The sequence below is a fragment of the Staurois parvus genome, unplaced genomic scaffold, assembly GCF_062004578.1.
Source record: "Staurois parvus isolate SC_StPar_1 unplaced genomic scaffold, SC_StPar_1.0 ptg000291l, whole genome shotgun sequence".
Lineage (NCBI taxonomy): Eukaryota > Metazoa > Chordata > Amphibia > Anura > Ranidae > Staurois > Staurois parvus.
Window position 1 is genome coordinate 2,930,617 of NW_028318087.1, and position 22,026 is coordinate 2,952,642.

At 42.6% G+C, this 22,026-nt stretch overlaps 1 protein-coding gene across 1 annotated transcript in view; it reads left to right on the forward strand.

The window, feature by feature from the left end:
- The window catches only part of TMEM254 (transmembrane protein 254), a 44,204-nt gene that overhangs the window by 16,057 nt on the left and 6,121 nt on the right, over nt 1-22,026 (forward strand). The window contains exon 3 of the mRNA XM_089682503.1: nt 9,882-9,941. Coding sequence (XP_089538629.1) covers nt 9,882-9,941 — 60 coding nt within the window. The remainder of the gene's footprint in view (nt 1-9,881; nt 9,942-22,026) is intronic.

Genomic DNA, 22,026 nt, shown 5'->3' on the forward strand with positions numbered 1-22,026 from the left:
GTTATGTATCACGAAAAATGGCCTGGTCAGGAAGGGGGGTAAATACTCTGGAGGGCAAGTGGTTAATGTATTGCTTGCATTAGGGTAAACGTTTTTAGGTTCCCTGTGTAGAGGGGAGAAGAGATCATCAGCATTTTGCACAGCTGCATCTCTTCTCTCGTTCCAGGAACATCACGCTCTCAGCCTGACATGAGACCCTCGCCTGTTAGTTTTCAGCGTTAGACAACATTTGCTATTGCATGTTATTTAGAGCAGTGATTCTCAACTTTCTCCAAGCCCTGCATATCACAATTTATAACGTAAAGCAATCTTGGCACCAAATCCAAATAAAAAAAAGCTATCAGTGGCTAGGTATCGGCATAGGCAATGGGCACAAGAAGCTTTGCTGCTTCTGCAGAAACTCTGACCTCAAATGCCTTGAGCATCCTTCACTTTACCCGCTCCTGGTATTGGTATTAGGCATGCCCCTCACCCCATCTCACAATACCATACCTGGTGCCTGAGCTACCCATCAGCAGGCCCAACCATTGATGTGTATTTAGCGGGAGGCTTTGCCAATGCAAATAGCAATGTTGAGTAACTTTCTGTTTGCATACCAATGTTGGGAGGTAAACTTTCTGCAGCAACATGTACTGACAGCGTGTGCTGCCATTAGTTAGCTCTGTTGTTTTTCACTATCCAGAGGTTTACGTTAAAACAACTGTGCCTTGAGAATTGTAGCGGAACTACACTGCATGTGAGCATCACAAACCTAAAACATTATTTCATTCATTATTGTTATTCAAAGCAAACCCACCCATTTGTCCATGTGTGCATGCTTTATTTTGCTGGGAAATCCGTTTGAAAAATGCCCCCCCCCCCCAGCATTTCTAGCCACAGCCATCTTGAGTAAGGGCAGATGATTAATGTAGCATTTACTTCCTGGAATCCAGCTGCCCTTATCTCAGGTGTGCAGGCAGAAGGTTGTGCTTGGCTAAGAAATTCTTTCCTCCCCTCCCTGAAGATTCCTGGGATGTATGACCTATTTTGTTTAGGTCTGGAAGCCAGGAAATACTTGAGGAAATGTGAGAAATATAAAAGAAGTAAACATAATAGACTCTCCTATTTGCTGATTTTAGCAGCATAAGGATTACAAATAGTTCATGTTAATTGAGAAAGAGAAGTTCCACTGTAATCTGGGAGATTTATCCACAACAGAGCAGTATTTGGTGGCATGGGCAGCGGTAGAGCCCTTTTTTTGTTCGGCAGAATACTTTTTGCAATGGTACTTTTTTTATACTTTAGTACAGTTCTACTTTAACCACCGCCCGCCATATAAGGTAATGATGGGAGGGGGCGGTTCTCTTGTTCTCAGAGGACGTCATATAACGTCCTCCCACTCTAATCACGCGATCTGTGGTGCGCTGTGTCCCTAGGCCACATTGGATCACCGATCAGTGGAAAGAGCCAATGACGTCAGCTCTGTCATGTGATCAGCTGTGTCCAATCGCAGCTGATCACATGTAAATAAGGAAATGCCGGTTATCGGCATTCCTCTCCTCACGAGCTGTCACGCTGACCGCTCGTGAGGAGAGGAGAGCCGCTAATCTGCATTCCTCAGAGGGGACATGTACAATGATCATCAGGGCACTGATGATCAGTGTAGCCCCATCAGTGCCACCTTTCTGTGTCCATCAATGCCACAGATCAGTGCCCATCTGAGCTGCTTTTCAGTGCCGCCTATCAGTGCCATATGTGAATGCAACTTTCAGTGCCCATCAGTGCTTCCTGTCAATGCCCATCAGTGCTTCCTCATCAGTGCCCATCAGTGCAGCCTCATTAGCGCACAGCAGTAAAGGAGAAACATTTACTTATTTACAACATTTTTAACAGAAACTAAAACTTTTTTCTACTTTTTTTTCAGTTTTTGGTTTGTTTAGCAAAAAATAAAAAAACCAGAGGTGCTTAAATGCCACCAAAAGAAATCTGTCTCAAAAAAATATAAAAATTTAACATGAGTGCAGTGTTGCATGGCCGCGCAATTGTCATTAAAAGTACGACAGCGCTGAAAATTGGCCTGGGCAGAAAGGGGGTGAAAGTGCCCGGTAGGCAAGTGGTTAAAGAGACTCTGTTGCCAGACCATTCACTTCAGCAAAAATCTTGCCCTTAGACTATGTTTGCACGTAATGTATTTTCTGTGTGTTATTTACCTGTAAGAGCCTCTTAGGAAGACATCCAAAAGCCATGAGACTGCTGGGCATTTAAAGCCTAACTCCATGTTTACTGTGACTTTTATAAATGGCAAGCTTGGCCCAAACAAACCATTTCCTTTACTAAAAGATGTGCATCCTGGGTACATTGGTTTAATTGTATGCAGTCTCAGCTACTTACAGTATACAGTGCTGTGTTTATATAGCGTGAATGTTGTGACACATCAATGGATGCAGACAGGGCGGCTCAGGAGCGAGTCCGCATGAGTGCCCCCATGGAAAGCGGCTATCTGTGGGGGCACCCGCCAAAGAGGAGGGGCCAGGAGTGCCGGCAGGGGACCTCAGAAGAGGAGGATCGGGGCTGCTCTGTGCAAAAGTAATGCACAGAGAAGATAAATATAGGCGTGTGGTTTTTTTTTTTTTTTTTTTTTATAAATATCACTTTAAAGTGGTTGTAAAGGCTATATTATTCTTTCTAAAATAAACAAAATGTTATACTTGCCTGCTCTGTGCAAAGGCATTGCCTCCTTTTCTGGGGTCCCCCTGCCTGTCCTGTTCACTTTGCCTCCTGTGTGTGTGTGCTGCCATAGCAAGCCACTTGCTATAGGGCACATGTGTAGGCATGCTCCTGAGCTGGGCTGTGTGCGTCCATAGACACACACAACGTGGCTCGACTCTGCCCCCTGCTCCCTCCTGATTGGATTTGATTGACAGCAGTAGGAGCCAATGGCTCCCACTGCTCTGTCTGTCCTGTGAGAAGGGAAACCGAGACCAGCGCAGCTGTAGACGGGCACAGCACTGGATCGAAAGAGGGCTGAAGTACAGTGGATATAAAATGTCTACACACCCCTGTTAAAGTGTCAGCTTTCTATGATGTAAAAAAATGAGACAAAGCTAAATCATTTCAGAACTTTTTTAAACCTTTTAATGTGACCTATAAACTGTACGACTCTGTTGAAAAACAAACTGAAATCTTTTGAAAGTGGGGGGGGGGAAGTAAACATACACCCTCTTATAACTGCAGATGTAGCTGTGTTCAGAATTAAGCAATCACAGTCAAAATCATGTTAAATAGGAGTCGGTACACACCTGCCATCTTTAAAGTGTCTGATTAACCCCAAATAAAGTTCAGCTGTTCTAGCAGGTCTTTCCTGGCATTTTCTTAGTCGCATCCTACAGCAAAAGCCATGGTCCGCAGAGAGCTTCCAAAGCATCAGAGGGATCTCATTGTGAAAAGGTATCAGTCAGGAGAAGGGTACAAAAGAATTTCCAAGGCATTAGATATACCATGGAACATAGTGAAGACAGTCATCATCAAGTGGAGAAAATATGGTGCAAGAGTGATGCTACCAAGAATTGGACGTCCCTCCAAAATTGATGAAAAGACGAGAAGAAAACTGGTCTGGGAGGCTGCCAAGAGGCCTACAGCAACATTAAGGTAGCTGCAGGAATATCTGGCAAGTACTGGCTATATGGTACATGTGACAACAATCCCCCGGATTCTTCATATGTCTGGGCTATGGGGTAGAGTGGCAAGATGGAAGCCTTTTCTTACGAAGAAAAACATCCAAGCCCGGCTAAATTTTGCAAACACACATCTGAAGTCTCCCAAAAGCTTGTGGGGAAATGTGTTATGGTTTGATGAAACCAAGGTTGAACTTTTTGGCGATAATTCCGAAAGCTATGTTTGGTGCAAAAAGAACACCATACCCACAGTAAAGCATGGTGGTGGCAGCATCATGCTTTGGGGCTGTTTTTCTTCAGCTGGAACTGGGGCCTTACTCAAGATAGAGGGAATTATGAAAAATTCCAAGTACCAGTCAATATTGGCACAAAACCTTCAGGCTTCTGCTAGAAAACTGAACTCCTATTTCAGCATGACAACTACCCAAAGCATACATCCAAATCCACAAAGGAATGACTTCACCAGAAGAAGATTAATGTTTTGGAATGGCCCAACCAGAGCCCAGACCTGAATCCGATCGAAAATCTGTGGGGTGATCTGAAGAGGGCTGTGCACAGGAGATGCCCTCGCAATCTGACAGATTTGGAGTGTTTTTGCAAGGAGCAGTAGGGCAAATATTGCCAAGTCAAAATGTTCCATGGCGATAGACTCATACACAAAAAGACAGTGCTGGGATCAAATCAAAAGGTGCTTCAACAAAGTATTAGTTTAAGGGTGTGCACACTTATGCAACCATATTATTTTAGTTATTTTTACTTGCCTCCACCCAAAAGATTTCAGTTGTACAGTTTATAGGTTACGTTAAAGGTGGAAAAAGTTCTGAAATTAATTTATCTTTGTCTCATTTTTTTTTTTTTTTTAAATCACAGAAACCTGACATTTTAACAGGGGTGTGTAGCGTTTTTATATCCACTGTATTTAAGGATGTGGCTGGAGGGAGCAGGTAGTGAGACATTTTTTTTTTTTTTTATAGCATTAAAGCAAAAAAAGATTAGACTTTATAAACACTTAAATGTTCACTAATAGCTTCAACCATTATCGTTGGCACTTGTCTACATGCAAAAACCCCAAGACTGCTGCTGGGTGCTGTCATTTTGGATGTGATGTCAGGAGCCCCAGCAGACTTGGTGCTCAAGTGACACTCTGTAGTATTCTCATTTTTATCCTTCCCTGGCTTCTACATAAAAGATTATGCAGTGAAGGTAGGTTAGGGATTGAGCATCTGGGCCAGCACAGACAGTAGTTCAACACCCCCAGAAAAGGAGAAGGCTGTGATGTGCAAGGAAGAAGGGACTGTTTGTAGGGAATTGGCTCTTCTAGAGTAGTCACATTTTATAGCAAGTTCAAAGACACACTAGAAGTGAAGAAAAATATCACTTATGGAAAGGGAAAATGCTGCAAGTAAGCATTTAAAATACTTGATTTTTTTCTGTGCTTATACCTGTAATTTGTTTGTTATTGTTGGGGTTGTTTTAAGGGGATTTTAGAATTATCTCAAACCGGTCTCAATTGGAATGGGAGGGGTTTGTCAGAAACAGGTGAGGCTTCCGTAAAGCTGACCTCCAGGCTAACTATACATGTCTTATTACAAGAGTCCTGTATATTGTTACCGGAATCTTGCTGCACTAATCCAACATGAGACGACCCTGCATTTTACTTCTGTGCAGTAGTTTCCTGTTAACCAGACCAGTCAGCACTGCTCTCTTCTTCTGCAGGGTCACTGGTCTTGCATCCGCCCTCCCGTAGTTTTCTGCAGGCAGCCTGTAGTGGGTGGATCTGCTGGGTCCCCCCCCCCCCCACCACCACCACCACCACATGTATGCCTTCTAGACCATCCTTTCTCAACTGGGGTGCCACCTGAGTTTCTCAGAGGTGCTGCCACATCCTGGTTGAAAAAAGCTGCTATACAGGGCTGAGAGCTCGGAACTGTAAATGGGCACAGTGGGAGCTCAATCAGGAGAACAGTGACATCCAGAGCAGTGGATGGGGGAAGCTTCTTCCTGAGTCCTGACCTGCTCTGTCTATGTGCTGTCTGTGAGTTTATGGATTTATACATGTATGTATGTATGAAGAGGTCATGTATTGCTTTTTCACTGCATGTTTCAACCTCCCAAACGCAGCAGCACCGTACTGCATTGTGTGTAATTCAGGCAGTTGCAGTGGATCCTCATTTACCTAAATTGATCGCGTTTGGTAGGCAGTACTGCCTGCTGAACACGACAGGGGGTTTCTGCTACAGCTGCAAAGTATAGCTGCCCTGGCTGCTGCTTCTACAGCTAAATAGGGAGCAGTTGGGGGTTGGTAAAAATACAGCCTGCAGAGCATTTCGTCAGCAGATTGTGGGTGCAATCTCAGGCTTCTGTAGACTCTCAGGATAGCTGTCTTCCCATACCTCATACGGGCAGGCAGTTACCTGTGAGCAGGAAGATCAATGGACTATGAAAGAGCTCTCCAATGCCCTCGTAGGTCACTGAGAACTACAAGCCATCTGCCACATTGGCTGACAGTATTTGTAGGCATTCATTCACAGGAAACTGAATGAGTGATGCAGCCGTATCTGCAGAGCCCCGTGGCTGCGTTATTTTCAAATTGTGACATCAGGTGCGGGGAGAAGATTTCCCACCCGCTGTCATAGGGTAGTGGGAGAAAGGCTGAAAAGATTCTACATGTTCCACCTGCTTTTAGGATGTAACATGTTCTGAATGTGAACATATGCTTTTAAAGGGCACCATCACTGAAAAAAAAAAAAAAAGTTGAGAAGCCCTACTCTAGACTCGCATTATGGCCAGCTCAGTGATTGTCACCTCCTATGTTTTTTATGTTTGAAAAGGCATTTTGTTGCACACATTAGATCCTTGGTGGCTATTGCAGAAACTCTGTTTAAGGCTGGCCATACATTATACAATTATCTGCAGATTTTTGGTTTAGATTTACCAAAAACCATATAATAGGAGGACAAACCTAAACAACACTTTCAGTTGTATCCAATTAGGCAGGCCCTTGCACTACATAGTTGAAGGTAAATCTAAAGGAAATTGGGCAGAAAATCTGCAGATAATTGTATAAATGTATGGCCAGCCTTAGGCAGTGTTTCTCATCTCCAGTCCTCATGGACCCCCAACAGGTCATGTTTTCAGGATTTCCATTATTTTGCACAGGTGATTTGATCAGTTTCACTGCCTTAGTAATTACCACAGCTGTTTCATCTGAGGGAAATCCTGAAAACATGACCTGTTGGGGGTCCATGAGGACTGGAGTTGAGAAACACTGGTTTAAGGAAACGTTTCCGTGCCCAGAGTTCGGCTCTAAATTACACACTCCTGTTGTGTGGGTTGTTGGTGAGGCTTGGCATGGAGCTGATTTTTAAATTCTGTGAAGCCTGGCTAAACCCCTTTCCCAATGACTACTGTCTCTGTATGGATAAAGCATAGTATATGGGGGTGGGGGGAGAAGGTAGTAAGATGGTATTTGCCTGTCCTGTATGCTTGGTCACAACTCGGTTGGTATGGCAGGGGGCAGAGCTATGTGACTTAGTGGGCAGGTGTTGCCTGCTTTAAGCTGCTTGGGTTAGCTGTTATCATTTTTCACTTAAACGCAAAATTTAAATCAAATGAATTTTAAAGTCCAAACAGCAGATTAAAAGACGTAAAAGATCCCTACTTTTTGACCGCTAAGCAGGCTTCGTTTTTGTAGCAAAGGTAAGTTGGAGAATTCATATAAATAGAACTGCTCTTTACCCTTTTCTAGCAAAATCAGATAGGAAGGCTGATATAAGAGTTCAGTGTGTGTTTTGTACAAAGTGCTCTTTACCTTTGGACACAAATGACTGAACTCCAAGGGTTCATTGTCCGCATTACAGGAAATTTGTAAACACTGACTAATAGATCCTATATACATTAATAGAGATTTCCTCCCAGATGTAAAAATGTATCCCTAGTACACACAATGAGCACATCGAATAAATGATCGTATGTGTTTTTGTTTTTTTTTTCTTTTGCATGCTGGTCTCATATCGAAAATTATCGTAAGAGAGAATACAACTTTGAAAGTGATGTATTCTTTTGTTTCTGAGCATGTGTGGTTTTGGTGACTCAAAATGTTTTTTTGTGCAATAAACTATACTAATTACAATTCTTTTTGATCTGTTATTTTACGAGAACTTTTCGTACGTGTCCCTTCAGATATTTTCGCATGATCGACTTTTGAAAGCTGTTTACTAACAAATAGATTATGGGTCAATTGCTCTGAATGTTGTTGTGTTTTTTTTTTTTTTTTTTTGTTTTGTTTTGTTTTCCCCTTTGTACAACTCTCTCATTGTGTGTACCAGGCATTTAAGCTGCCTATGCATTGATCAAATTTCATCCAGTTCCTGATGAACCAGCAAAAACTCGTTCAGTGGTTGGTCCTGTTGGTCCCCACCTGCTTGACATCCTTCATTAAGGAACCAGACGGTAAGTTGTGAGCTGAACGGCAGCTGCATCCAATCAGATGCAGCCACTGTTTGGGTATTCTGACAGCTGCTGTTGGCAGCTGACCTAGTAAAATAGCCCAGCACAGGGTTTCATCCATCCACTCTGTGTAGTGTGGCTGGAGGAACCCGTTACATTAAAGCTAATAGTGTACGGCCAGTTTTAGTTTTCACTGGAACTTTCCATGAATACCACAATTTTGACTTCATCAGATCCAGTTTTCCAGTATCTCAAGCATTGTCTGACAACTGGGTTCCTCCTGGAGTATCCACTTAGGCCTTCCACAGCCTCCAGTGTTGTGCTTTTAAATTCAGGGAGGGTACATATTGCCCTGTTCCATGATGAGATTTATAAAAGCAGACAGAAGGAATTGTCACCAGCATTGTACTTATTTAGGTAGAATTAAAGTGACATTTTAAGCCAGCCTTTTTCCACCCCTTCTCCCACTTCTCTAAATCCTAATCTGCTAAAAAAAAATGTATTCTGTTTACCCAATGACTGCACTGGGCTTAGTTCATATACAGGTCTTAGCTACGTATACCCACAGCAGGGAAGTCATGTAAGCACTGTTACAAGGCAAGGGAGTATTATCAGGCAGAAACACTGATTTACTGCTTAAGAAGAAGCAGATAATCTGCACACATTTTAGCACGGGGTCATGAATGCCATATAACTTTGGAAATTCTTCAATAACTTGGAGAGCCTGTATTGTTAGTTTTGTGTCAGCAAAAAAACTGGTATGTGTAAAATGAGCAAAATCACAAATTCCTTCCCTTGAGGTCCCAGAAACCTGTGAATCTCTACCATTGCCTTTGTATTATTGAATGCAGCCATATGTTAATGTGATTTCGCTAGTGAAGTTTAGACAGTCATTCAGTCACTTTGCCTGAACTCTGATCTCCCCCCCCCTTCCAATTCATTCATCTTATGGTGGGTTTAGAAAAGAATCGCCCCCTTTTAAAATCACATTTTGTTGCTTTCAACCTGAAATGAAGACATAGTTTTTTGTTGTGTTGTTGTTGTGTTTTTTTTTTTTTGGTTTGTTTTATCCAGCTGTATTTACTCAGTGCATCTTATAACATCCAAGTGAACGATCTAACACCAACATGTCATAAAAAAAAATTATTTAATCAAAAACAGAATCACTGAGTTGGATAAAGGATCACCCCTTCCTAAAAATGACTTGTAATCTGTCAGGTGTAGCTAATCACCTCAATGGCACAAAGCCATTTGACTTTCAACTGTGATCTACAGGCTGTGATTAAAGCAAAAGGTGGATCAACAAAATACTGATATGAGGGGGTGATCCTTTTTCCAACTCTGTGATTCTGTGTTTTTTTTTTTTTTTTTCTGAAATGTTGGTGTTACATCTTTCACTTGTGTGTTTATAAGTTGCACGGCATAATACAGCTGGATAAAACAAAAACTGTGTCTGTTTTCATTTCAGACTGCAAGGCAACAAAATGTGATTATTTTAAAGGGGGAGGGGGGTGATTATTTTCTATACCTACTGTAAGTTATGTGAAAAATGCTGAATTTGGAATAGAGAAGTTCAAGGACTGCCATAATAAGGTGGTCATCTATGGCATGTCTGTACACGTTGGAGAGAGGAAGGTCATTTATTTTATTTTTAAGGGATACTTTGATTTACACTAGAGATCCCATTTTGGAACTGCTTCTATTGCTTGTGCTAGATGTTCGATTCACTGCTGCTTGCAGTTGTTAATCCTCTCCATTTTGACAATTTTATCTTGCCAGGTTCTGGGTGGCGTGGTTGATACATGTTGCTGAAGCTGCTTATAGTTTACGACTCTGCAGGTTGGTATATAATAGTTATTTTATTGTCGCTTACAGTTATCAGGTGTATCTTCCTGTAAATGTGTTTGAAATGTCAGTGACTGTTTCACCTGCAGTTAGTGTTTGGATGAATGTCACTTTCACTTTTTTATAAATATGCCACTAAAACTATTCTGATATATACACTATTTTGCCAGAAGTATTGGAACGCCTGCCTTTACACGCACATGAACTTTAATGGCATCCCAGTCCGTAGGATTCAATATTCAGTTGGCCCACCCTTTGCAGCTATAACCGCTTCAACTCTTCTGGGAAGGCTGTCCACAAGGTTTAGGAGTGTGTCTATGGGAATGTTTGACCATTCTTCTAGAAGCGCATTTGTGAGGTCAGGCACTGATGTCAGACGAGAAGGTCTGGCTCACAGTCTCCACTCCAATTCATCCCAAAGGTGTTCTATCGAGTTGTGGTCAGGACTCTGTGCAGGCCAGTCAAGTTCCTCCACCCCAAACAGGCTCATACATGTCTTTATGGACCTTGCTTTGTGCACTGGTGGAACAGAAAGGGGCCATCCCCAAATCCCACAAAGTTGGGAGCATGAAATTGTCCAAAACGTCTTGGTATGCCGACACCTTAAGAGTTCCCTTCACTGGAACTAAGGGGCCAAGCCCAACCCCTGAAAAAACAACCCCACACCATAATCCCCCTCCACCAAACTTTACACTTGACACAATGCAGTCAGGCAAGTACCGGTCTCCTGGCAACTGCCAAACCCAGACATGTCTATCGGGTTGCCAGACAGAGAACTGTGATTAGTCACTCAAGAGCAGCCTTTCTCAACCAGGGTGCCTTGAGATTTCTTCAGGGGTGGCTTGGCAAAATGTATAAAAGTTGCCCAAAACATGTATACAAGCCAGTGGGTGGAACAAGCCTGCCTTTTAGTAACACAAAATCACAGGTTTTCATTAGCCACCATTACCTTCTTCCCGCCAGCGTCCTGATAACCAGTGACCCCAACAGTTGAAAAGGAGGATGTCCGCTGCCTGCACAGCATCCTAGTTTGACTCTCCCCTGCCCCTTTCCATCAGTACTGCTACTCAGTAGCAATGTGCAAAAGTATATTTGCTTTGGAAGAATTATTCACCTCTAATGTTGGGTGCACTACATATGTGAATATTGCTGCAATATATAAAACCTTTGGAATAGTTTTTTCACATTTTAGAATGGGATGCCTCAAGACTGTCCATGATATTAAGGGGTGCCTTGGGACTGTCCATAATTTTAAAGGGTTCCTTGAATGAAAAAAGGTTGAGAAACACTACTCTAGAGAACACGTCTCCACTGCTCTAGATTCCAGTGACGGCGTGTTTTACATCACTGCATCTGGTGCTTTGCATTGCACTTGGTGTTGTGAGACTTGGATGCATCTGCTTGGCCATGGAAACCCATTCCATAAAGCTCTCTATGTGCTGTTGTGCTAATCTGAAGGCCACACGAAGTTTGGAGGTCTTTTAGCTATTGACTTTGCAGACAGTTGGCGATTGCTGCACACTATGCGCCTCTTTCATTTTACGCGACCTACCACTTCGTGGCCGAGTTGCTGCTGTTCCCAGTTACTTCTACTTTGCCATAATGTTACTAACAGCTGACTGTGGAATATTTAGCAGCAAGGAAATTTCACGGATGGACTTATTGCACAGGTGCCAACCTATTCCGGTACCATACTTGAATCCACTGAGCTCCTGAGAGCGACCCATTTTTTCACAAATGTTTGTAGAAGCAGTCGGCATGCTTAGGTGCTTAATTTTATACACCTGTGGCCATGGAGGTGATTGGAATACCTGAATCCAATGATTTGGAGGAGTTTCCCAATACTTTTGGCAATATAGTTTATAATTTTGTGGTTAAATTTTCTATCGCAGCCATCATTTTAAAATCTATAATTTTTTTTGAGGGACAGAGAGGGATTTTCACTTTCTGGTTATACTGCTGCATACAGGAGAATTAGACACTGGCAAATAAACTATAGGCCAGCTCAAGATAACCAATTGTACTATCAGCATGCCTCTGTATTTTACTAATGTCTTAGGAGGATTAACCTCTTTTCTTCAGCTCTTCTGAGTGAAAGACTAACCTATTTTTTTGCTAGCAGCTTTTCTACTCTTCACAATGTTTTTCCCCTCAAATAAAACTTTTCTACACAGCTGCTAAAGCTGGTCTCTCCAATAGCAGCTAGCCTTCTGAGCCTGGCCTTTGGAGTGGCACATCTGGATCCTGCTGGAATGGACATTGTGGGAATAGCCTGGTAGTGACCGTCAGACACTGGGTTCCACGTACTGCACTTTCCAGGCTCCGTTCTCATAAAAAGTCAGCCGCAGAGCGCTTTCCAGGTCCAGAGATTTTAGCATTGTTCCAGCTCTTGCCCTGTCTTTGAAGATTTGCTTTGTGAATGGACTGGTCAGGCCAAGCAGTGCAAGATACCTCAAGTACAAAGGTCTCTCGGTGCTGAAGGCATCCACTTGGTGGATTGTCACATACACAGTCTACACTCTTCCGCACCATACAATGTTAAGAAAGCATCTCTCTGCTGCTGCTCCTACTTTGTAAAGAGATGATCTTTTATCACTTCTTCTGCAGTAACTTTAGTCACCTCTGGTCCTCTAATCCTAACCTGCTACCAGCTGTCTGGGTTTCAGGAGTACCTGAGACCTTGCTTCATACCCTGAGCCTTTTGTTGCATTACCATCACATGGCCATAACATGTTTGATTCTAGACACGGAGGGATAGCTGATAGGAAATGCCCCCAATTCACACTCTACCATTGGCTCTGGGGCTACTTGCAGTTCGCCTAATGATTTGGCTGATGTCTGCAGCCTGTAGTCCTATTCCCCTTTTTGTTCCTAGAGTCTACCCTATGGACAGAGTCTTCCTTTGCTACACTGTTACCGGTTCGTCTGACTTCTCAGCTAAGATTTTTCCAGAGTAATGAAAGGCCAAAAATACCTAGTTAATTGCTGGCTCTAACTGCAGAATCCACAAGCTCGCTCCTGTAAATTCTGTGTTTGATCTACCCACAGCCTTGGTGGTCACTGAGCCATTAGCTGCTGAGACGGTCTGTCTGATTCTGAGTCAGTCCAGTCTTTAACTGATGAGCTTGCATCTGAGAAGTCGCTGTCCTCTGCTGTTACTCCCGAATTAAGAGACCATTTTGGATCCTGTTGATGAGCTGCACACCGCTCCAAAACTAGAGGATAACAGTATTGCTTTTATGAGTCCGAAAACCGTCCCAGTGCACCTGCTGTTCCTAGCCTTCCCCTATGGAGACTGGAAGCTAGATGTTTGCTCCCCTAAGAGTTTATTAGTCTTGAACCTGTTAAGGACTTAAGGCAGGACACAGCTGGGACATACCACTTTTTTACAGAGCAACCGCCATACCAGTGGGGGGGATGAGCCTTGCTTTAAGGAGTAAACAGTTGGAAGCCCTCTCCGGAGCTCTTTTCTCAGTGGCAGGCCCTACCATTCACCCCATCTTCACTGTGGTCTTCCTTTTGACTGACTTACTAGTTAAAGTCCTTTAAAGGAGATCTTGCTCATGCTGGGGTTTATCCTTTTTGGTATATAATTTGAGGCAAATGGTTGTAGATTTAAGAAACCGTTATGATGGGCTGAGAGGTTTACAGCCTCCCTTCCTTCATTGATCTCCTGTTTGTACACAGGTGGAGGACGCTTTGACTTTGTCGCTCTGCTTTGTACCCCTCTTGGGAAATTATGGTTAACACCTTTTTGTTCTCCAGTAGATATAAATATTGTTTGCTTTTAAATGACTGGGTTCAACTGCATGGGGCTCATCCACATTTTCTCCTGATTATATATGATCTTTCGAAATGCATTGATCTGTGATGTAGATAATATATGTTAACGTTATGGTGTCACATGTGTTTTTTTAATGTTTGTATAATAAACTTTATATTTTTACATAAAATGTTTTTCTTTATGATGTCACAACCTACAGTCATGGCCGAAATTGTTGGCACCCTTGATATTTTTCCTGAAAATCAAGTATTTCACACAAAAAAGGTATTGCATTAACACATGTTTTGCTATACACATGTTTATTCCCTTTGTATGTATTGGAACAAATATAAAACAGAGGCAGAAAAGCAAATATGACATAATGTCACACAAAACCCCAAAAATGGGCTGGACAAAAGTATTGGCACCCTTAACTTAATATTTGGTTGCACACCCTTTGGAAAACATAACTGAAATCAGTCGCTTCCTATAACCATCAATAAGCTTCTGACACCTCTCACCCGGAATTTTGGACCACTCTTCCTTTGCAAACAGCTCCAGGTCTCTCTTATTGGAAGGACACCTTTTCCCAACAGCAATTTTAAGATCTCTCCACAGGTGTTCAATGGGATTTAGATCTGGGCTCATTGCTGGCCACTTCAGAACTCTCCAGCGCTTCTTTGCCATCCATTTCTGAGTGCTTTTTGACGTATGTTTGGGGTCATTGTCCTGCTGGAAGACCCAGGATCTTGGACGCAAACCCAGCTTTCTGACACTGGGCCCTACAGTGCGACCCAAAATCCTTTGGTAATCCTCAGATTTCATGATGCCTTGCACACAGTCAAGGCACCCAGTGCCAGAGGCAGCAAAACAACCCCAAAACATCATTGAACCTCCACCATATTTTACCGTAGGTACTGTGTTTTGTTCTTTGTAGGCCTCATTCCGTTTTCGGTAAACAGTAGAATGATGTGCTTTACCGAAAAGCTCTATCTTGGTCTCATCTGTCCACAAGACGTTTTCCCAGAAGGCTTTTGGCTTACTCAAGTACATTTTGGCAAACTGTAGTCTTGCTTTTTTATGTCTCTGTGTCAGCAGTGGGGTCCTCCTGGGTCTCCTGCCATAGCGTTTCATTTCATTTAAATGTCGACGGATAGTTCGCGCTGACACTGATGCTCCCTGAGCCTGCAGGACAGCTTGAATGTCTTTGGAACATGTTTGGGGCTGCTTATCCACCATCCGGACTATTCTGCGTTGCAATCTTTCATCAATTTTCCTCATCCGTCCACGACCAGGGAGATTAGCTACAGTGCCATGGGTTGCAAACTTCTTGATAATGTTGCGCACTGTGGACAAAGGCAAATCTAGTTCTCTGGAGATGGACTTGTAACCTTGAGATTGTTGATATTTTGCCACAATTTTGGTTCTCAGGTCCTCAGACAGTTCTCGTCTCCTCTTTCTGTTGTCCATGCTTAGTGTGGCACAGACAGACACACAATGCAAAGGTTAAGTGAACGTCTCTCCTTTTTATCTGCTTTCAGGTGTGATTTCTATATTGCCCACACCTGTTACTTGCCCCAGGTGAGTTTACAGGAGCATCACATGCTTGTAACATTCTTATTTATCCGCAGTTGTGAAAGGGTGCCAATACTTTTGTCCAGCCCATTTTTGGAGGTTTGTGTGACATTATGTCGAATTTGCTTTCTTTCCTCCCTTTTTTTGTTTTGTCCCAATACACACAAAGGGAATAAACATGTGTATAGCAAAACATGTGTTAATGCAATACGTTTCGTGAGAAATACATGATTTCCTGGAGAAATATCAAGGGTGCCAACAATTTCGGCCATGACTGTATATGCCCTTTAAAGTCTTTGGCTACAAAAAATTGGTGGATTTGGGCACGTTCCAGAGTAGGGGGGAAATTTGTTAACCTTTACAAACACTAGGACTGCTTGCATCTCTTATTCCTGGGTTCAGGCAGTAGTATCCAAGGGCTTCAAGCCAGAGTTTTGTTCTCTGCCCAAACCTTGGGTTCTCATCTCCAACCTTCCTGTGTTTCTGCGGAGATTAGTAGATCCCTATGGAGCCCTTTCGGGTCTCCTGGATCAAGGTGTCATTGCCTCAGTTCCTGTAGCAGACTAGTTTCAGGTCTTCCACTCCATCCAGTAAACCATTTCCAAATCCAAAGCGTGCACCCACCTCATCTTGGTTCTAAGCACTGACTTTGTGCATTCAAGCTCAGAAATTTCATATGAAACCCACCAGGTTTGTTATTGCCACCCTTTCAACAGGGAGACTTTCTAGCTTGGGTAACTGTGTACCTACATGTTTATTGCATTTCACCTGAAGAGTCTGTCAGGCAGGAGTTTTGCTATGATTGGAAGAGACCTGGGGAACCTTTAAGCACCCTAAGCAGAGCAGTAATGCGGTGTGCACCCAGCATGCTATGGCGAACACTAGGTGTGGCTGAATTGCTTTTACAAAAAGAGGTGCTTAAAGGTGTATGGTTAAATAAAACAAAAGCTTTCTTGTAGCCATAAAAAATGCTTTGACTACTCTTTCATAAGCAAGAGTCTCAGACATGTATAAAACTCAACACAATCTAGAGGTCACAACCCTAGAGGTTTATTCTGTCATAAATGACCCCGTCTGTCAGTGGGTAATGCAATCTGAGCCATACATACACAGAATAGACCACATTTATGGGCTCTGTATGTTGCGGCAAAGTGACTCCTGTGCACATGTGCGGGAGTGATGTCACCGCAGCCCAGCCATTCAAGCGGCCAAAGATTTGGAACCCAGAAGGAAGACCGGGATAAGATGGAAGCGCCGGGGACCAGGGGAAACCCTGACAGCCCAGCGCTGGAGGACTCTTTTTGCAGGTATATCTCACATAATGTACTGGTATGCGGTGCATATTAGTACACTATGACTTAAACCTGCAGGGTAGCCAATTTTTTTTACTACCACGTTAATTACGTTTTTTATATGATACCATTCTGTATTTGAGTTTTTTCATTTCACAAGCCATTATTTATATTTTACTGCTTAGTGACAGCCTAAAGCAGGGGTGGGCAAACTTTTTGACTTGAGGGCCGCAATGGGTTCATATATTGGACCCGGGGGCCGGACCAAGAGTAGATGAATGATGTGTATGTGTCATCCATAGTAAGTATAGTAATATTCCCCCATAGTAAGCATAGTAATTCATCCCCCATATAGTAATTCATCCCCCATGTAGTAATTCATCCCCCATATAGTAATTCATTCCCCATATTAATTCATCCCCCATAGTACTATTCCCCCCCCAAGTAGTAAGCCAAGTCCCCCCCTGTGTCAATTTACTTACCTTTGCTCCGCGCGTTCCTCTCGCCGTGTTCCCGCGCCGTTCCGGTCTTCAGGGCAGACTGTGAGAGGAACCTAGCTCCCCTCACGTTCGTCACGCTGCCCCGCCTACACACATCCTGACAGCCAATGTATCACGCTCCGCGGGCCGGATTAAAAGGTCCGCCGGGCCGTAGTTTGCCCATTGCTGGCCTAAAGTGACATTGTTTGGGGTTGGAAGGGTTGATTTATAACAGCCACTTTCTTCATATAATTTAAATATATTGTTGCTAGAACTGTTGAAATACAGCTAGTAGTGTTAAAGTTTGTCCCAGCCAACCACTGCTACGTTTACTGGACAGTCTAACCCTTGTGTAAATTTGGAGAAATAAAGGCTTGTAAAGTGAAAAATTTCCTTTTTGTTATCCTTTTTTCTGACTTTCCGTGACTATCCCAGGATCCAGAGCTGAGTCGTTTGGTTTTTTTTTTTTTTCTTGCTCCCTTAAAAGATCACATGTACTTTACTGTGGAAACTATGCCAAAAAAGGTAAACCTAGGGCAAGGGACTAGTTAACAGCATTGTCTGTAGGCTTCCTGAAGCTGATCTTTTGCCCCATTACTGATTTGCAGAGCCATAATCTACATTGGAGGAGGTTTACTAAATCTGGAGCATGCAAAATCTGGTACAGCTCTGCATAGAATCCAATCAGCTTCCAGGTTTTATTGTCAAAGCTTAATTGAACAAGCTGAAGTTAGAAGTGGATTGTCTACCATGCACAGCTGCACCAGATTCTGGGTGCTCCAATTTTAGTAAATCAACCCCATTGTGTGTCTGTTTGGGAGTTGGCCATCCTGGCAGAGGCAAGGCTTTGCTTCCAATTATCACGTTGCTCCCTTTATGACTGATGGTGTAATGATCTTGAAGGAGCAGGAGAAATGCAGAAAGCACAGATCCACAGAAGGAATTAAGTAGAAGCAGGGTAATCTTTTCACTGCAGGTCCACAAGTACAGCTTACTCCCAGCAAGGAGAACAGTGAGCAACCTACTAGTGACATCACCAAATTCTTTCCTAAAGTTTGTGAGAATAGCAGTCCGGGGCAGCAGTGGCTTCATCTTGCACTGCAGATATACAGCTGTGAGGCTCAAAGCAGAGGACAAGAAGTGCACTGCTCTTTTTCAAGAGGTATTCAAAAGAACCATTTTTCAAGGGTTGAATTAGTTACCATTTCCATATGTTCCAAAAGTATGAAGATACCTACAGCAGGCTCTACACTCTCCTGGTATGAACAAATGCTGGGCTGTTTTGACAGGCAAAAAGCTCTGACTTTTAAATAGTGTCAGAGCTTGCTGCCAATTTCCTTACCCCCCCCCCCCCCATTAATATTGGCCTGTCAGAATGTAAACAGGCAGCAACATGCCTTTTCTAAAAATGTCTGAGATTTGGCCCTGATTGGAGGGTTTGGTAGTCTGATTTATGTAGGGAACATTCAGGTCTTGATTACTGTCAGCCCTCTCTTTTAGCTTCTGTCTTGATTACCTGTGGTCCCTTCTCTGCTACTACCTAACTCAAGACCAATCCTAAGCATTTCCCTGACCCAGGGGCAGAGAAGGGCAAAAAGTAATAACAATAAATGCCCTATGATTGCTTTCAGACTGACTTTTCACATTACTCAAACATTTTTGTTTTTTCTGTGTAACCATTCTTGTGCCCAAACAGACACACTTTTTTGAATTGACATTTTATATTTAATTGATTAGATTGTTGTGTGGCTATACATGATCTGATTCTTTCCCAGTTCAGTTACTCAATGTGGTGATTATGCGCCAAAAGTATTACCAAGAAAAAAAAAATGCTGTTGAGTGCCATAGGCACAAAGGCTTCTTTCAGATTGTAGGAAAATCTCTCCATAGTAATGACAGTCCTTTTTACCAAGTGCTTAACCACACATTTGCCACTTCCCAGTTGTACCCCCCCCCCCCCCCCCCAGTATGTATGATGCATGCATATACTTAGCTCTCAAGTGCATAACCTTACATTTATCAACATTAAACCTCATTTGCCACATATTTGCCCAATTAGATTGTACGCCTCTTGAGAGTTAGGGACTGATGTGAATGTGCAATATGTGTGTGTGTGCGTAAATCGCTGCGTAAATTGACGGCGCTATATAAGTACCTGAAATAAATAATTACACAGCGCATTGAGGTCGGCTTGTAAGTTGGAGACATCCTGTAAGGACGTTATTCCACTGCACAGCTTGGTGTCATCTGCAAAGACTGAAATGGAATTTTTAATCCCAGACCCTATGTAGTGACCCTTTAACAGGTTATTGATCTATTGTTTGTTTCAGGTGATAATGCACTTCACCATGGGCCTAGCCCAATGTTACAATTATCCAGATACCATGCAAAATGCGCCACAGAGTCATCTACCTTATGACCTACATATGTGGAACATTCTATGGGGGTAAAATCAAAAGTCCGTTTTTGAAACGGGTATATAATCTCATATGTTACAGTAGTAATGGTAAGCTTGTATCCCCTATAAGGCAACATATTGGCTTAGTACATAATTACAACGTGGCAGTTAGGCAATTTATGTCCCTCCCAGGCACCTGATGTACCCTTTTCTGTACTGTATTTTATATCGTGTTCAATATGAATGTCATGTACCTTTTGGTTGGAGGCCGCGCTGACGGGAGGGCTTCCCTTTCAGCTCTGGTCTGAGCAACCCTGAATGAGAGATACAAAGCTCAAAGAAGTACGGGTGCTTGTAGCTTGGTAGTAGGTGAGTGCCAGGCTCGGAGCCATAGTCAGGATGAGCCAGGGTCAAACACAATGGGGTACCAAGGAGGCAGGCAGAGCAAGGTCTAGTAAAAGGCTGAGGTCCGCATTAGGGAAGCAGTCAGAGTGATCAAAAGCAAGCCAAGATCAGTATCCACAGAGCAAGGTCAGGAGCTAGCTGGGTCAGCAATAAGACATTGTCAGCATAAGCAGGAACACAGGTCATGGGGGAAGCTGAAGAACATGCAGTGATTAGCACACACCAGGGTTCCCAGATGCGCCTGTGTGTCATTGTACGTTGGGTTCCCCAAGAATAGTGCTGCACTGCCCCCTAGTTACCCAAAAACCAAACTAATAATAAACACCCTCCTGAGCATCAAACCCAACGTGTAAATGAATAGATCTTGGAAACAAAGTCAATAGTTAATAAGAATACTGGTTGAGACACAAAATCCAAATGATATGTGAATATGTGTGATATATGTGAAACATCTATCAAAAATACAGTGCCTTTAAAAATTTATTCATACCCCTTGAAATTTTTCACATTTTGTCATGTTGCAACCAAAAACAGAAATGTATTTTATTGGGATTTTATATGATAGACCAACACAAAGTGGCATATAATTGTGAAGTGGAAGGAAAATTGATAAATGGTTTTCAACATTTTTTACAAATAAATATGTGAAAAGTGTGGCGTGCATTTGTAGGCAGGCGCTCCAAGTCAATACCTTGTAGAACCACCTTTCGCTCCAATTAAAGCTGCAAGTGTTTCTGGGGATGTCTCTACCAGCTTTGCACATTTAGAGTGAAATTTTTGCCCTGCAAAATAGCTCAATCTTTTGTCAGATTGGATGGAGAGTGTCTGTGAACAGCAATCTTCAAGTCTTCCACAGATTCTCAGTTGGATTCAGGTCTGGACTTTGACTGGGCCATTCTAACACACAAATATGCTTTGATCTAAACCATTCCATTGTAGCTCTGGCTGTATGTTTAGGGTGGTTGTCCTGCTGGAAGGTGAACCTGCATCCCAATCTCAAGTCTTTTGCAGACTCTAACAGGGTTTCTTCTAAGATTGCCCATATTTGGCTAATATATAAACACAGTGTAGCGCTAAATATTATAAATATATGCTAATCAAATAATAATAAAAAAATAATACATAAAGTGTACCACACTCAATAGATTTGCTTACGGATTTGAGTTTTGTGTGCCATTCACTATTTCATTATATGACACTATACACTACTTGCACTTTGTTATGTTCCCAGAGGGATTTCACGTGTTGCACTCATTATTTTGAATCCCTTTTTAGTGTGTATTTTTAGGGGGATTGAGTGTGGTACACTTTATGCATTATTTTATTATTATATTATTATTTGATTAGCATATATTTATAATATTTAGCGCTACACTGTGTTTATATATTTGTCACTTCACTTATTGGGTATAAGGTTAGTGTGAGCAACTTTAGGGTTAGGGCTCCATTTTAAGTGCAGGAGGATCCTATCTATTTTTTGTCCATTTTTGGCTCCATCCATCTTCCCATCAACTCTGACCAGCTTCCCTGTCTCTGCTGAAGAAAATCATCCCGACGACATGATGCTGCCACCACCATGTTTCACGATGGGGATGGTGTGTTTAAGGTGATATGCAGTATTAGTTTTTCACCACACATAGCGTTTTTTGCTTTTAGGCCAAAAATTTAAATTTCGATCTCATCTGACTAGAGCACCTTCTTCCACGTGGCTGCAGTTTGCGAGAAGCCATGTGGAGGACACCGAAAATGGGACTTCTTATGGCTTTCTTTTTGTCACTCTTCCATAAAGGCCAGATTTGTGGAGTGCACGACTAATAGTTGTCCTGTGGACAGATTCTCCCACCTGAGCTGTGGATCTCTGAAGCTCCTCCAGCGTTACCATGGGCTTCTTGGCTGCTTCTCTAATTAATGCTCTCCTTCCCCAGCCTGTTCGTTTAGGTGGATGGCCATGTCTTGGTAGGTTAGCAGTTGTGCCATACTCTTTCCATTTTGGATTGGACTGAACAGAGTTCTGTGAGATGTTCAAAGCTTCGGATATTTTTTCATAACCTAACCCTGCTTTAAATTTCTCCACAGCTTTATCCCTAATCTGTCTGGTGTGTTCCTTAACCTTCATGATGCTGTTTGTTCACTAATGTTCTCTAACAAACCTCTGAGGGCTTCACAG